Here is a 15,682-nt window from a genome sequence, read left to right as displayed (position 1 = left end):
CAGGAAATCAGTAAAACCAGCAAAACAATGCCTAGGATTATACCCATTTGAATCAGGAGTTTTTTCCATCCCTTCAACCAAGAAAAATATTGATCCCAGGGATCTGTAACCCCTGAGTTCCTTTTGAGTTCTTCTGATAGGCTAGCTAATTTTTTAATAGCGACAGTCACTTTACCTGTAGGTCCGGTGTTATCAGGAATGTAGGTGCAGCAAGTTTCGCCGATCATCTTGCATACTCCACCTTTTTCTGCTAAAATCATATCCAGGGCCACTCTATTTTGGAATGCCATGGATGCAGTGGGCCCTAACTGGTCAGCTAGCACTTGTAAAGCATCTCTGGTGTAGTTTACAAACCTCTGCTGATTATAATAAATGTAATTTATCCAGTTTACATTCTTGTTAACAGTGACAATAGCAAATAAGGATTCAAAACCTGCTTTAACCTGATCCCTGGCCTTAAATTCATCTGGCACCCCCCTTGGCACTCCTATTGCATCTATGTATACATGTGGATCAAAACTACCACCTGGAGTGTCAACTTCTCTCTTAGCACGGTGTGGTGTTGGATTCTCAGAGTAATCTGCCCGTAATATGTGTAAGGGCATTAAGGCTTTGGCTAGGGCACACTCCCCAGTCCAGTCCCCCTCAAGCCTGGTACGTATCTTACCATCTCCGCATAGCCAGTAAACATCTCCCAGAGACTGGATCTGCCTCTGTGCCCGGGCGCCATCTTTCCTACTGGCACAATAACCATCAGTGAAGTTTCCCAGAAATCTGCCAGTATCATAATTGACAAAACAAGTGTAATTCCCAGGATATACTGTAATACCTTCCACGGATTGGGGCACCTTAACAATGATGGGGTATTCATTCTTCCATTTCTCACACTCTGTCTCATTGGTGGTGGTGTTAGTATACAGACTAATAAAGCAAGTTTCATGATTTTCAGGTAATTCAAGGGGGACTGTGCCCAGATGGGGCCTAGCCTTACCGCAAACATAACAGTCAGTCTGGTTATAAGTGTCTGCATTGTATTTCATCCATTCCAACCATAGATTGCGGTCAAAGAAACCTGTTTCTATGGCCATGGTGTCTTCAAAGGTAGGATTGGCTATGGCCATAATTCTGCTTTCTATTTTTATTTTGGGGGCAAGTGGTTTTGTTGGACCTACAGGTTTTAATGGTTGTACCCATCTGGGGTCACCGTTCATGTCTGCAATTTTGAATTTTCCCAAAGGATCATCAGTCCCCCCCTGCACCCATACTCCCAGTAAGTAGTTACCTGCATCTCCTGACCCAGGATTTTCAATGGTCAGTGTCAAAGGCATGTTAAGCCCATGGTCTCCATTTCTATAACTCCTTCCCCGTCGTAGTAATGTCATTCGGCTAATCAGTGATTTCCCATTTTGGTCCTTCTTATTTTGTGCACTCTGAGGCTTGTATCCCCAATCGTTTCCAGTGTTCCAACCTACTGCCCCCCAATTTTTGCATTCTGTTCCCCAGTGTTCATCTGTGACACATATATACATTTCTCCCTGAGTGTAGCGTTCATATTGTCCGTTTGATTGTATGCGCTTGTCTTGATCCCTGAAACAGGGGGCTATTGTACAGTAGTCAAAGGTGTATGTGGCTACGTGTGTATTTGAAGAATTATACCACAATGTCACTTCCCCTTCATATTCTCTGGACCAAGGGTTCCAGTTTCCCCCTTGTCCTGCCCCTGAACGCGTGACGGCAACTTCTGCCCAGGCCGCCCCCCCTGCCCACAGTAGGTAAAGGATATGCAGGATCATGGGTTCGGTGCTCCGTGGTCCGGGGCCTTCTTGCAGTGTGAGGCGTGGATCCAAGTAGGCTTTCCCTCGAGCTTGACTGCAGTCGGGGTGGTGAGCAACACCTGGTAGGGGCCTTCAAACCGGGTTTCTAGTCCTTCTCTCTCAAACTTTTTCACATAGACCCGGTCTCCTGGTTTCAGATCGTGACACTCCTCTGTGGGACCTGGGAGAGAAGCCGAGACTGCAGAATGCGTTACTGACAATTCTTTAGCGAGGCCAACAACAAAGTTAACAAGAGAATCACTTCCTAAACTCAATTGCTGTGGTATGTACCCCCCCACCCGTGGGGGACCCCCAAACAGAATCTCATAAGGGGACAGTTTAGCTGGATCACCTGGGGTAGTCCTAACGGAGTAGAGGGCAATGGGGAGGATCTCTGTCCAGGGCAATTTCAGCTCTTGTGTGGCCTTCAAGATCTTATTTTTCAGTGTGCCATTAAGTCTCTCTACCTTGCCACTGCTTTGTGGGTGGTACGGGGTGTGGAGTCCTAAGTCTGCGCCCACCAGTTTCCAGAGGGAACGGGTTACACTGGCTGTGAAGGCGGGGCCCTGATCACTTTCAATGACCTCTGGGACTCCAAATCTGCAAACAAGTTCAGTAAGGAGCTTCTTAACCGTGGTGGTCGCTGTCATATTTACCACCGGGTATGCCTCAGGCCACCCAGAGAACATATCCACCACCACTAAGGCATAGCGGTACTTTCCAGCCTTGGGAAGCTGGACGTGGTCTATCTGGATCCTCTGGAATGGGTACAAAGGCTTTGCAAGGTGTTGGGGAGGTGCTTTGACAGTTTGTCCTGGGTTACATTTCCCACATGCTTCACAGGTCCTGGTGAAATTAGCCATCAAAGTGGTAATCCCTGGAGCATAATAGATTTGCTTGACGACAGCATGCATCTGTTGCTTCCCCCTGTGTGTCAGTCCATGGGCCCACTGTACTACAGCGGGGAACAGTGCTCTGGGCAAACAAAGGAGTCCCCGTACTCTGATCAGCTTAGTTCTTGGGTCTTCTTCTGCTCCATCTTCTTCCCAAGAGATCTTTTCTTCTGGTGGAGCCATCCGCTGGAAGTGTCTCAGTACATCCATTGGGGTAGGTGTCTTCTTCTCTTCTTCTTCTGTTTTCTGGTTGGTCCTTGCAGTGGCTCTGGTATGAACCATCATCAGCTGCTCTCCTTCCTCTTGTATTGCGGCAGCCTTTGCGGCCTGGTCAGCCAGATGGTTTCCTTGAGCTTGTTCTGAGTCCAGTTTCCCGTGAGCCTTGACCTTTATGATGGCAACTAGCTCTGGGAGCGTGAGGGCTTGTAGTAGTTCTTCAATTGCTTCAGCATTCTTCACAGGGCTTCCGTTGGCCGTCTTAAAACCCCTCATCTTCCAGATCTGTCCAAAATCAGTAGCTACTCCAAAAGCGTACCGTGAATCCGTATAGATGTTTGCGGTTTTCCCTTCTGCCAGTTGACATGCCACCGCTAAGGCTTGTAGTTCCGCTTCTTGTGCTGAACTTGATGGTGGTAGCGCTCCGGATGCCAGGACAGTAGTCTGTGAAGTGACAGCCCATCCGGTATGGAACCGTCCCTGGTCATCAGCAAACCTGGAGCCATCGGTGTACATGACAAAATCTGGATTGGAGATGGGGGTTGTTGAAAAGTTCTGAGGTAGGGAGCCCTGCTGTTCCAGCATTTGTAGACAGTCATGGTCTGGCGGCTGACCAGGGAGTTCAGGGGGATTTTGGTCCTTCACTTCATCATCCCCCCTTGCGAGAGGAAGGAGAGTCGCTGGGTTGAGAGTGGTGCAGGTAGCAAGGGTGACATTGGAAGGGAGTAAGAGTTCACATTGCAGGCGAGTGTGGCGTGCTTGTGAGATGAGAGACCTCTGTGAAACCTTCAAGATGGCGTTGATGTCATGAGGGGAGAACACGGTCACCGGGTGCCCAAGCACAATGTCCGAAGTCTTGTGAAGCATCAGCTGGGCTGCAATGACTGCTTTCATGCAGACCGGGGTTGCCTGAGCAACAGAGTCAAGTTGAGCAGAGTAGTACCCAAGTGGTTTGAAACGTTCAGCTGCCTTTTGGGCAAGCACACCGGAGGCATGGCCAATGGTTTCAGAGATGAAAAGAGAGAACGGTTTGTTGTAGTCCGGTAGCCCAAGGGCAGGGGCAGAGAGGATAGCTTGCTTCAGGAGGGTCACCCCTTCAGTGACTGTTATCATCGTGACAGAGTTGGAGGCAAAATTTGGAGTAGACAGACAGGCGTACAGTGGGGCCATGATGCGGGAAGCCTCAGGGATCCATTGGCGACAGTATGTGACCAGTCCTAAGAAAGCTTGAAGCTGCTTAACAGTCACCGGGGTTGGCATAGAAGAGATGGCAGTCTGACGTTCAGGGGTAAGATGCTTGACCCCTGCAGAGATGCAGTGCCCCAGAAAAATGACTCTGCGTGCACACCACTGGAGCTTCTGGAGAGAGACTTTACAGTTGAGGTCTGAAAGCACATGAAGCAACCTGATGGACCAAAATTCACATTCCTTCAAGGAGGGACCACAAAGAAGCAAATCATCCACGTATTGCAGGAGGCAGATGTCTGGAGGGAGTGTGGAGATGAATGGCAGAAGACACGACTGCAGGGCCTGTGAAAATTGATTAGGAGAGTTCTGGGCACCTTGAGGCATCCTGGTCCAGGTGTATTGAGCACCCTCAAAGGTGAATGCAAAAAGATACTGGGAGTCCGGGTCCAATAGGATGCTGAAAAAGGCGTTGGTAAGATCCAGTACGGTGAAATAGGTGGAGGTAGCAGGCACTTGGGATAACAAAGTATTTGGGTTGGGAACTACCGGTGTTTCCAAAATGGTGACAGCATTAACTGCGCGTAGATCTTGAACAAGTCTGTATGCGTCCGGTTGTCCCTTTGGGGTTTTCTTCTTGACCGGAAACAGGGGTGTATTCGCAGGTGATGTACAGCGGATAAGCACTCCAGCCTTCAAGAGACAGAGGATCTGTTCCCGGAGAGAGTTAGGTTGTGTAGTCCTCAGAGGATATTGTGGTACTCGAGGTGGCAGTGCACCTGGCTTAAGTAGAACTTTCACTGGGGGAACCGGCAGAAGGCCAACATCATCCGGGCCTGTGGCCCACAAGGCAGGTGGAAAGCACGGTATTAAGTGAGATGGCAATGATGTGGGGGATGATTCTTCAAAGTCCGAGTGCATCAACAAGGGAATGCAGGTAAGCAAGCAGGTCTCCTCTGGGGTTGGCTTCAGGTCTCCAAGTGACACACAAATGCCAGAATCTGAGTATGTGATGGTGGCATGTAACTTCTGTAGTAAGTCAGCTCCCAAGAGGTTGAGAGGGCACGTTGGGGAGACAAGAAACTGAGACAGGATAGCCTGGGTGTGAGGTCCCACTTGAAGGGGAGCAGTAAGGGGAGCAGACCTAGGTTCTCCATCAACTCCAACGCAGGAGACAGTATTGGAAGAAATGGGCAGACTGGCATTTTGAACGTCCACAGCTCTCAAGACTGATCTTGCAGCCCCAGTGTCTACAAGGAAGGAAAAAGGCGTTCCCTCTATCTCTAAGGAGGCCGTACAGAGGGGACCGGAGGGTTTCATAGTAGGCAAGGCAAAGAGAGGGGCGGACACGGGGGCTTCCGATTGTCAACGTGAATGCTGGAAATGTTGACCTTGAGGGTTGCCATTAGGTGCCTGAGGATGGCTTAATCCTCCTTCAGGGTTCCCAAATTGCTGGGCAGTGTTCACCGCTGCACGCTGATCTGATCTGCCGTTGTCCATTGGCGCGCGCCTTCTGCAAAACTTTCTGATGTGACCATATTTCCCACACGCGAAGCATTGAGGTCTTGGCGTCTGAAATCCAGGGAACTGCTGGCCCTGTTGGGGGGCATACGGATAAGAAGCCAGTTGGGAGTACATTTGCTGCGGAGCCAGTTGGGGGTACATTTGCAGCGGTTGCTGGAGATACTGTGGCTGAAAAGATTGTGTCTGAGGTGGGAACAATTGTTGTGGATACTGGGCAATGACTGGTGCCTGTGGAGGGGGGGGGGGGGCTGTGTCCAGTGCTGGCTGTTGGGCGGCGGGGGTCACAGGCATAACTGGGGTGGTTGGCTTTGTGCACGAGGTTCCTTCGCTTGCCTCTTCATCTGTGAGAGACAATTGGACGAGTTGAGTCACAGTCTTCTTGGGTGGGCACGCTTTCTCATAGGATTTAGCGATCAGCAATAACTGCTTGGGTGGCATATCCGAGTGTTCAGGACGGGCTTTAGACAGTGGCAGGCCGATTGTGGGCTTCAGGCCTTCAACAAAGGATTTATTGAAAAGAACACGATGTGTAGGGGTAGAAATATCAAATCCATGATCAGAGAACAAAAGTTGCAACCTGGAGTAGAATTTTTCCACAGACTCTGTAACTTCCTGAGTAGAATCCAATAGAGATGCAGTAGCATCTGCCAGTCTGTCTTTAGCCCAAGTATGTAGCTTGAAACAGAACCTGACACCGGATTGGTACGAGGTGCCATCCGGGTCCTCTAAGATGGCTGCGTAGATAATGGGCCAGAAGTTGGAGCCCGCAGCCAAGCTGCAGATATGGACCAGGTCACGGTGGGCTGCAGAGTATATGCCCTGTAACTGGCAAACTGCCCGATAGAAGGACATGGGTGACTTTTCTGGGTCTGGGAGCTGTTTCACCATGGCAGAAACCTCTTGAGGGGGAAACCCCTCATACCTGGTACCCTGTGTTGGCATGAGAGGCGTAATCGGTACCAACGGGGCAGGGGTAGGCTCCTGATCAGGGGACACTGGACGTGACAGGTGTGAGGGACCCCTGCCCCGTGTGATGACTTCTTGCATGAGGGGAAGGATCTCGGGGGAATTTGTGCAGATACGGATCTCTTTAAGAAGAGGCACGGGTTTGTGCATCTTAATGGTGTTTAACATAATAGCTATACAGTCCTTCTTTGGAAATCCGAAGAGTCCTGTAGAAATCAAGGGGATAGACACTGAAGTAAACTTTTCCACCCGGCAGGTGGCGAGGACACCATCTACTGTGTCCTGCAGGATTGCTGCTGAATGCTGTGGGTCACCATGATCATATATAGGCCCTACTGCATGAATAATACTCCCACAGGGGAGGTTGCCGGGGCCCGTCAGGGCTATGGCCCCTGGTCTGATAGGGCCCGACTCCTCCAGTAACCTATCACAATCGAGTTGGATAGTCGGGCCACCCTTCTCTGCTATTTGCTTGGCTAGTCCTCCCTTGTGTTTTAAATTGGAGTTAGCAGGGTTTACTATGGCGTCAGTATGGTGAGTAGTGATGTCACCTAGGCCTAATGCCAAGATACACCGTCCAGTCCATAGGGGAACCAGATGGTGTTCAGTCCACTGCTCCTCATATGTGTTGGAGGTCGGCGGCAAGAACTGGATCCGGGCCTGTTGCGACCGGTCCCATTGATTAGGGGTAGAAGCTACAATTCCCCGTCCTTGTAGTACAGGGGAGGCCTCAGTGAAAGAATTGGGGGAAGGAACGTAGGATGGCTGGGGGGGTGCGGAAGGAGATGGAGGAGGGTGGTGGCGGGGGCTTGGAGGCCTGGGGGAGAGGTCCGGCGGGGCCGGATACCTGGCCTCGCAGGCTGAGGCCTCGGCCTGTAGTGGAGTATCTCCCAATACTTGGCTAACGGGATCCGGGAGAGAATCATGGCCTGTTATGGCTGATCTCCTGTGTGCCATCCTCTCCATAAACTCCGGGGTACGCAGAAGTTGCGCAAGTTCCATAGACGGGAAAATGGGTGCTACAGTATCCGGCAGCAGTGGATGGCCACCAGGGGGAACATAAAAGGAGCCATCCGGTAGTAATACGGGATATAAGAATGTGTGGTTGGCAGTAGGCCGCAGTTGGTTGGCAGGTGTATCAATATGGCCGCCGGAAATGAGATCATGACGTAGTTCCGGGTCTGGAGAGGAAGAGGTGGGGGCTACTGTGCCAACCCTGGGAGGAAGTGGAGGAGGCGGTAGAGGGGAAGTGGAAGGGGCTGGAGGAGGAGGAGGAGGAGGCAACGGAGGGGAAGGGGAAAGGGCTGGTGGTGGAGGAGGTGGTGGAAATTCCGGAGGTGGCAGTGACGTGACAAGAGGTGGTCTGGGGGCGTGACAATTAACACAGTATTCCACGGAGGGTGGGTTCTGTTGGCCACAATGATGACACTCCCAAAATTTTGTGCGGTCGCCATTACAGGGCGGCGGCCGCTCACATACAGGTATTTTTCCAGGCAAATAATACATGAACATAGTTAACTTTCCCTGATTGTCCCTTTGCTCCTCTTCAACCCAACCCTCTTTTGCAATTTCAGCTGCCGTTTTCTGCCACATTTCAGCACTTTCTAGTAACCCTTTGTCTCTCAAGGCACCCCTCTTAGTCCTAAGAACCTCCTCCCAGTCGCCATACTGCAATCTGCCGTGCAGGTCCATGTCACACATTTTCATAAGAGATTTCGTACATTTTACAAATTGTGATCCTTGTCTCTCTGCCACCAATTCATCTGCTCGGCGGCGGCCCTTAAGGGGCTCCGCCTTCCTCAGTAAGGTCTTGTACATATTAAAACAACAGCAACAATAATAAAAATAACACGCTCCACAGAGTATATCCTTCTGACCCGAATTGTTAGCCCCTTAAATACGGCAAGACAACCGAAAGTATCTCCTTCTATGGAGCCAATCCCAAAGAGTGCATCCCTCTACTCAGCTAAACCTTCAACAACTAAACTAAACTAGACCGGAGGGTTCCTTCGTCTATGGGATCTGTCTCACAGAGTGCTTCCCTCTCCTCAGCTAAACCATTAACGACTAAATAAACTCACACGGAGGGTTCCTTCGTCTGTGAGACCAAATGAAAAGTAAGAGAAGAGGAGAGAAGAGAGAGAAAAAAAATAAAAAAAATTCTGCAGATGCAGCAAACAATCTCCACTATTGCTAAAACGCTACGGACTTCCAAGTACAAATAAACTACAGACTAATTTCTGGGTGAGCCATTGGTGCGCATATCACGGTCAGTGGTCCATGACGGCAAACCCGGAGCCCACACGAGTTACCGTGTAGAACTCTTAACCCAACCCGTCCGGTCACAAACCACAGATAGTCAGTCCTGCTGCAAGACTCCCAGCGTAAAACACAAAATAAATATATGTTTGTCTTACCTGGAGTTCTTGTGAGTTGATCAGGCTCGGTTTGCAGCAGGACGCTTCTCAGTAGCGTGGATCCGGGTGAATTGCGCTGTAAGCTCCAGCTTTGTCGCCCCAGTTGGTTGCGCCAATTGTCAGGGAAAAATTCCAAGTACAACACCAATCACGCCCACCCCAAATGTCCCGCTGTCGACGATAAGGAAGAAACACCACACACAGGAGTCTGGTCTAGCTCCTCACACGGGAGAAAAAACTGCGCACTTTATTACAGATTACATGAGATCTTATACCCTCTGCCCTCTCACCACCAAGGGGTGATGGGCTTATAACCATATATGGGCAGTCCGGTTTTCTGGCCAGAGACAGTGAGGCGCCTCTGGCTTATGTACAGAAAAACACGTATTTAATTAACTCCAATGCAAAGAATCACCCACTTAATTCCAAGAAAGCGGCTTTAAGCATGCAGTCTTCGTATCTCTTTCTCCCCTCCTCCTCCACTTCGTCCTTCGTCTGGTTCCTTTGGACATTCTTTCTCTGTTTTGCCTTGCAAAGCATCTTGGCATATCTGATATAAGGCGAAGTATTAAAGTTTTTTCATAGAGTTAGTACACATGTGAGAATAAAAGTTAGTATACATATAAAAAGAAAGGCACATAACTATATCTATATGAATGTATATATTCCAGTGTTTTCTTTTCTACCTACAAGGATATATATGTATCCTTCTCACTTTCAGGTCCCATCCTGTACATGTGTAAACCATTGCTAGAGGAACAGCGGCTTATTAATTTGTTGTTTGTATCTGCTGCACTTCAATAAGAGACAATCTGCAATAAAAACAATAGGACAATCCATTGAAGAAAAAAAATCACAACATTTGCAGGTCATTTCTACAGCAGATTTTCTTTTTCCACATGTAAGTTTATTCCTAGGGCTCATTGACATGGGCGTAAGCGCTTTTTTGGCTGCATAAATATGCTGCATATTTAAGATTGCTTACGCCTGCGTACTTCAGCCACTCTGGCGTGTTTCTATATGCGCAAATACACTGCATATTTGCAAATGCACAAAGAAACACACAAAATTGCTTTAATTTCATGTGTAAATACACAGTGACCATGCAGGTTTCCTGCATATTTTGCTCCTATTTACATACGCCGATGGATTTCAATGGGCCTCATAGGCCATGCCATGTATTTTTTTTCATGCGATCGCACATCACGTGAAAAAATTTGCTCGTGTGAATGCACCTATTAAAATCAATTAGCTCTATTCACTGCATATAAGACATGGCACAAATACACCCTGACATTTTTTTCTATGTTCGTCTATTCCGATTTCTTACAGAGCAAAAACTTTCCATTAAGACTAGAATACAGTAATAGTTGCAGTTTTATGCTACATATTTTTGAGCTAAACACAGGAATGGATACAAAGAAGAGGAGAACTATTTCATTCTTTTGGGATCCACCCCTGGTTTTGTCTCACGAAGCTGCAAGCGTGAATCCAGCTTTAATAGCCTCATGTACAGTATTGGTGCCACCTTGTTTGCATTTGTCTAAAGTCAAAAGGGTCATCAGATATGATGTTTTGCTCGGTTTGGTTCCTTCATTAAAAATATAAAAAAATTATTCAAAAATCAGTTAAAAATCTGCCCTACCACACAAACACATTTTTTTTTATAATAAACTTTATTAGTCCCATGGTTTGAAATAAATCTTATAGCAACTGTAACATCTTATACAATAAATGTACAACATTATTTCTGGAGAACTGCTCTTTTCTGTTTTTATCTCAAAATAGTATATTTTCTCCTTAGGGAGAGCAACTATAAACTAAGTTGTATGTACATGGAGTCTGGCTTTGCTTTTAATTCCCGGTCATTGTAACAAGGCTTGTATAAAAAGTCTGACTTTGGCTTGAAGGAATGCTGCCTTTCAATAGGTGGCAGTGTGGAGTATTTATTCTATCTCCCTTATTCGTATCTCAAAATAAAAATTTATGTAAAAGTATATAACATCTACTGAAAGTACAGCTAAATTAGCAAAAAAACAAGACCTCAGGGAATGCTTTAGCCATAGTGGTGTGAAGAGTGAAGACATGTGCCTTCTTAGGTCTTTGATTACAAGAATTGTTTCTCCTAGAAGCCTTCCAGTTCAAGGGCCTCATGTTCACGGGCGGTTTCCCAGTGCAGAATCCCGCAGCGGCTTCCAGCCATGCCCGCAGACATGAGGCTAAAAAATACATTTACTCACCTGTCCGGACGAGGTGCGGGTCTCCTCTGTCGCAGCCGGATCGTCTTTCTTCTGCACGGCGGATGCACTTGGGACGCCGGCGGCGTGTCGCGCGCATGCGCTGTGTCTTCTTTTAGTTTTTTAAACTCCTGCTTTCCCGCGGATTTGCGGCACAGCCACAGTGTAATCCGCGTCCTTGCAGGAAAACTGCATAAAATCGAGCATGCTGTGGGTGTTTTTTCCGCACGAGCGATCTGCATGATGAGGGAAAATGACATGCGCAGGTATTTAATTACCTGCGGGGGCCCAATGATTCCCTATTGGCGCAGATCACACACATCGGAGACCCATAGAGATTTTTTAACTCCATTTTCCCTGTGGACATGAGGCCTTATCCTCTATGATAGTATAAAAGAACCCCTTGCTTGTCAACATTATCCCGGTGACCAGATTTAAACAAATAAGAAAAAAATCATGAGCATTGTTAGTATTAAGCACACAGTTTACAGGAGCGAAGTCCTCACATTTGTTGTCCTATGAGACTTTACTTGACCAACTGCCCCTCACATGTCCCATTGTACAATTGATCTCTATCCTTCTTCTTTAACTGGGTAGACAAGTGATGGTTAAATATCATATGTTCACTTGATACTATGCATAGGACACCCTATTTACATTATACTGTGAAAAAAACCTTTCAAAAACTCTTCCCTAGTACTAAGAGTACCGAGTTACATACAATTTCACAATACTTGTTTGCAGTAACTCATTGTTCAGGGTCTCTCAAAAGTATGGAAACATCCATATAAAATGAAAATGGTTGGGCAGCCAATGAGCAACAAATTTTGCATACAAGGTGCTGGGGGGGGGGGGGTAAATCTGTTAGACCATGTCACCAACTTGCCATTTTAAATGCTGCCATCTTGGATTCAACTCTAATATTTCCAATGGGAAGGTAGGTGAGTTATATATTGAACTCGCAGAGAATTTCACCAGATAACAATGGTGCACTTAATTTTAACATAACTTTATTTGTTCTCATTTGAACATAGTGATTTTTTTAGAGGCAACATGAATAATGGTGTTATCTCAAGCACACATGCCATCGTAGAGGATTTCAACCAGTGCCTCCCATTACCCATAATGCAGTTGTCAAACTTCTTGTAAAATCTGTCTATTAACTGAACAGATATAAAAGACAGGTGCTGCTCCCAGGGCCTGCTGCTTGAGTTGTGTACCAAACTTTATTCCAGATTCAGTTGATTACTATCCCTGGCCAGGGCGGACTGTGCAGTCGGTTAAAATTGTGATTAATATATGTTGTACACCTACTTGTTTGTTAAGAAACTGTTTGAAATTGTATGTATGTGTATGTATATATATATATATATATGTGTTATATGTAGTGGTAACTTGAAATTATCAGCTCATGCAGCAGGTAGATGACAGCAGAGGTTAAAGTACAAAGTAACATCAGTTTGCTTCAGCAATAGATCCCAGGAATCAAATTAAGGGCTCATGCCCACGGCCATGACGGACGCTAGGCCTAAATGTTCTTCATTTCAGGCTTTTAGAAATAAAAATTCCACAGTGGTTCACATCCAACTTTCCAAGTCTCTGTCTCTCTCTCTCTCCGAACCTGCTCTCAAACCCTCCTTTTTATAACATACCCTAGTTCAGTTAAGAGACCTGGGCTGGAGTCTAGGAGTGACCCTCCGCTTACACTGCTACACGTCCCCCCCCCACTTCTCCTGCCCAAAGCCAAGGGCCTTGACTACTTTCTCAGACAGCTTTGCCTGTAGTCTGTGACTTTCAGTGTTTATGTTTACTTGTAGCTCTTGAAGTTGAGTCTCCACCTTTTTCTCTTCTGTTCAGATTGACTCTTGTCTTGCAGAAGCACCTTTACCTCACTGTTCAACTCACTACGCTCACTTTCCAGTGCCTGTTTAGTTTGCGTTATTTGTTCGGTCAGTTCCTCCATCACTTGAGCATGATTCTGTTTTGCTATTCTGTGCAACGTCTTTCATATTGTTCTCTTCACATACAGCTTCTGACGCCTCTTTTCCACTCTCTACTTCTTTAGTGGCTTTCTCAGCTTCATCAGCCTCATCTTCTGCCTCTTCTTTTTTCTCTTGTACGTCCGAGGATTGCACAACCTGCATCTGTTGCTCAGCCCTTACCTTCTCAATGCTCTGGATACGAATTTATCAAGCAGGTTCTGGGGTATTCTGTAGCTTTCTAATTGCAAAACTCTGTAAGCTTCAAACTTGACACGTGTCTCAGTCTGAATTCTTCTTATGCGCGTATATCAGAGAGTTCTGGGGAAAAACAATCCCAGAGCTTCTTTTATTAAAACACATACCTGCCCTTTATGGGCGTATAACATATGACATATGTAATGTATATTTATTTTTATTGGTTAAGCTATAAAGAATCTCCTCCCTCCCCCCTGCCTCCTCAGACCCCTGTGTACAGACTAGCCTTTGTCCCCACAACATGTGGTCAGGCAAAGACCAGTTCCTTTGTCTCAAAAGTTGAGGTTGGGGTGGGGGAGGACTGAAGAGAAACCCAACATTACTTTCAGTTTCACTGCATACCTATGTAATTTAACCCTAGAGTGGCTGCATTGGAACTTTACATTGGACTACTGTTATAGCACACTACAGAGTCAAATCTCTACAGCTGTGTAATACATCTAGTTTATACAAATCAATAGACATTACGCTAATTAATCATCATTTCTACTACACTCAACGTCACTACTGAACCATTCTGGATATTTAGCAGACATCGTATTCTCCTCACCCAGCACCTGATCAAACTTTTTCTGTTTCTTCTCCCAATCTGGCCAAGCTCCACACTAATATCTTCTACTTCCTGCTAAAGAGTCATTATAACATTCTCTACCTTATCATAGTCAGCTGCTTTTTCTTCATACCTTTTTGAAAAGCAGAGGAAAATTTAAAGAGAATTAGAAGCTACAAATGAGAGTTCAAGGATGCAGTATTCTTCTACAAGTTCCTCCTGAACTCTGTGCATCAGCTCACCTTCTTTTCTAATTTTGGACCTCATGATCTTCACTGACTACACCTTCTGTTTTAAGAGACGCAGTCTTCTTTCTGTTTTTCTGCTTCTTTGCGATTTTACTATCTGTAGTCCCATGGGACAGTGGGTTGCTACTAGCAACTATCTCAGTTTCATAGAGAAAACTACACTGGCTTGTTTCTAGTTTGTCTTCACTTTTAGTACTACATGCACTAACAACTACCTGAGTTTCACAGGAAACTATACAGGCAACACCTCTTTTTAGTTTGCCTTTAGGCTTAGTACTACATGTAGTCTTTCCATTATTTCTACTCTCTACTTTCTACTTTTCTACATATATTATTATATATATATATATATATGTATATATATATATATATAATAAAATAAACTTTTTTAGGGGTGGAAGGTGATGGGGTGTTCTGATTTCTGTTGTGCACCTCAGACAGCAGAAAGGTTAGGAGCATCCCCGATTATGTGCAGGCTCATCTGCAGATAGGACTAAATTGCACAGTGATTTTCAGAGAAAATGTTGGCCAAATGCGGCTACATCAATATAACTATAACCCTACTGCATTGAGAAGAAATTTTAAATAGTTCTTACACTGTGATTGATAGTTTATCCTAAGGATAGGCCATACATTTTGAAGGGTGGATAAACCCTTTAATCCCATTTGTTTGTCTTGCAGCCCCTGAGTCATGTATCTGAAAATTCATGCAATGTCATATCAGAGACAAGTTTTCCAAAAAAACAGTTTTATAAGTTTCGCATTTTTCCTGGTAAATGGATCAAAGTTTGGTGTGACAGACTGACATTGTTGGCACTACTGGACAAGTAAGTATGAAACATACATTTTCCTAAATCTCATGAAGAATAGAAGGCAAAACGAAAAACACTAAGGCCTCCCTCACACAGGCGTTTTTTACAGCATTTAGCGCTGCATTTTCATCGCTGCGCTAAACTCTGTAAACCGCTCGCATTCATTTCAATGGGGCTGCTCACCCAAGGCTTACAACGTAGTGTTTCCAGCGCTGCATTTTATTGTTAAATAATTTTTATTGAGTTTGTTTGCATTAACATCATAGAGTAATAACAATGCATGCCTTGAATGTCCAATTAGATTTGACATTATATATATTTTTTCATATCATGGTGTTATCGATATACGGACCTTCATACATTTGTGAACATTTTTTTTTTCTCAGAAATTTTAAAATCAAATACTTGTAACAAATAGTTTGACAAATAATAAGGGAGGGGAAGGGGGAAAGGGGAGGCAGCTTAGAGAAAAAAAAAACCCTAAAGTATAAACTATAAGGATCCTATCCATGTTTGCACACCAAATGACTAAATATCCTGTAAGGGGAGATGGTCACCAGGGACGTCAGGAGAGATCCAACCG

The 15,682-nt window shown here is 45.8% G+C and overlaps 1 protein-coding gene across 1 annotated transcript in view; it reads left to right on the top strand.

Annotated features, from left to right (window-relative positions):
* The window catches only part of PCNX2 (pecanex 2), a 397,565-nt gene that overhangs the window by 72,875 nt on the left and 309,008 nt on the right, over positions 1 to 15,682 (top strand). Inside the window, exon 9 of the mRNA XM_066594873.1 lies at positions 14,969 to 15,114. Coding sequence (XP_066450970.1) covers positions 14,969 to 15,114 — 146 coding nt within the window. The remainder of the gene's footprint in view (positions 1 to 14,968; positions 15,115 to 15,682) is intronic.

The sequence above is a fragment of the Eleutherodactylus coqui genome, chromosome 3 (genome assembly GCF_035609145.1).
Source record: "Eleutherodactylus coqui strain aEleCoq1 chromosome 3, aEleCoq1.hap1, whole genome shotgun sequence".
Lineage (NCBI taxonomy): Eukaryota > Metazoa > Chordata > Amphibia > Anura > Eleutherodactylidae > Eleutherodactylus > Eleutherodactylus coqui.
The sequence above is the reverse complement of the archived record's forward strand: the minus strand, read 5'-3'. Positions and strand labels throughout refer to the sequence as shown.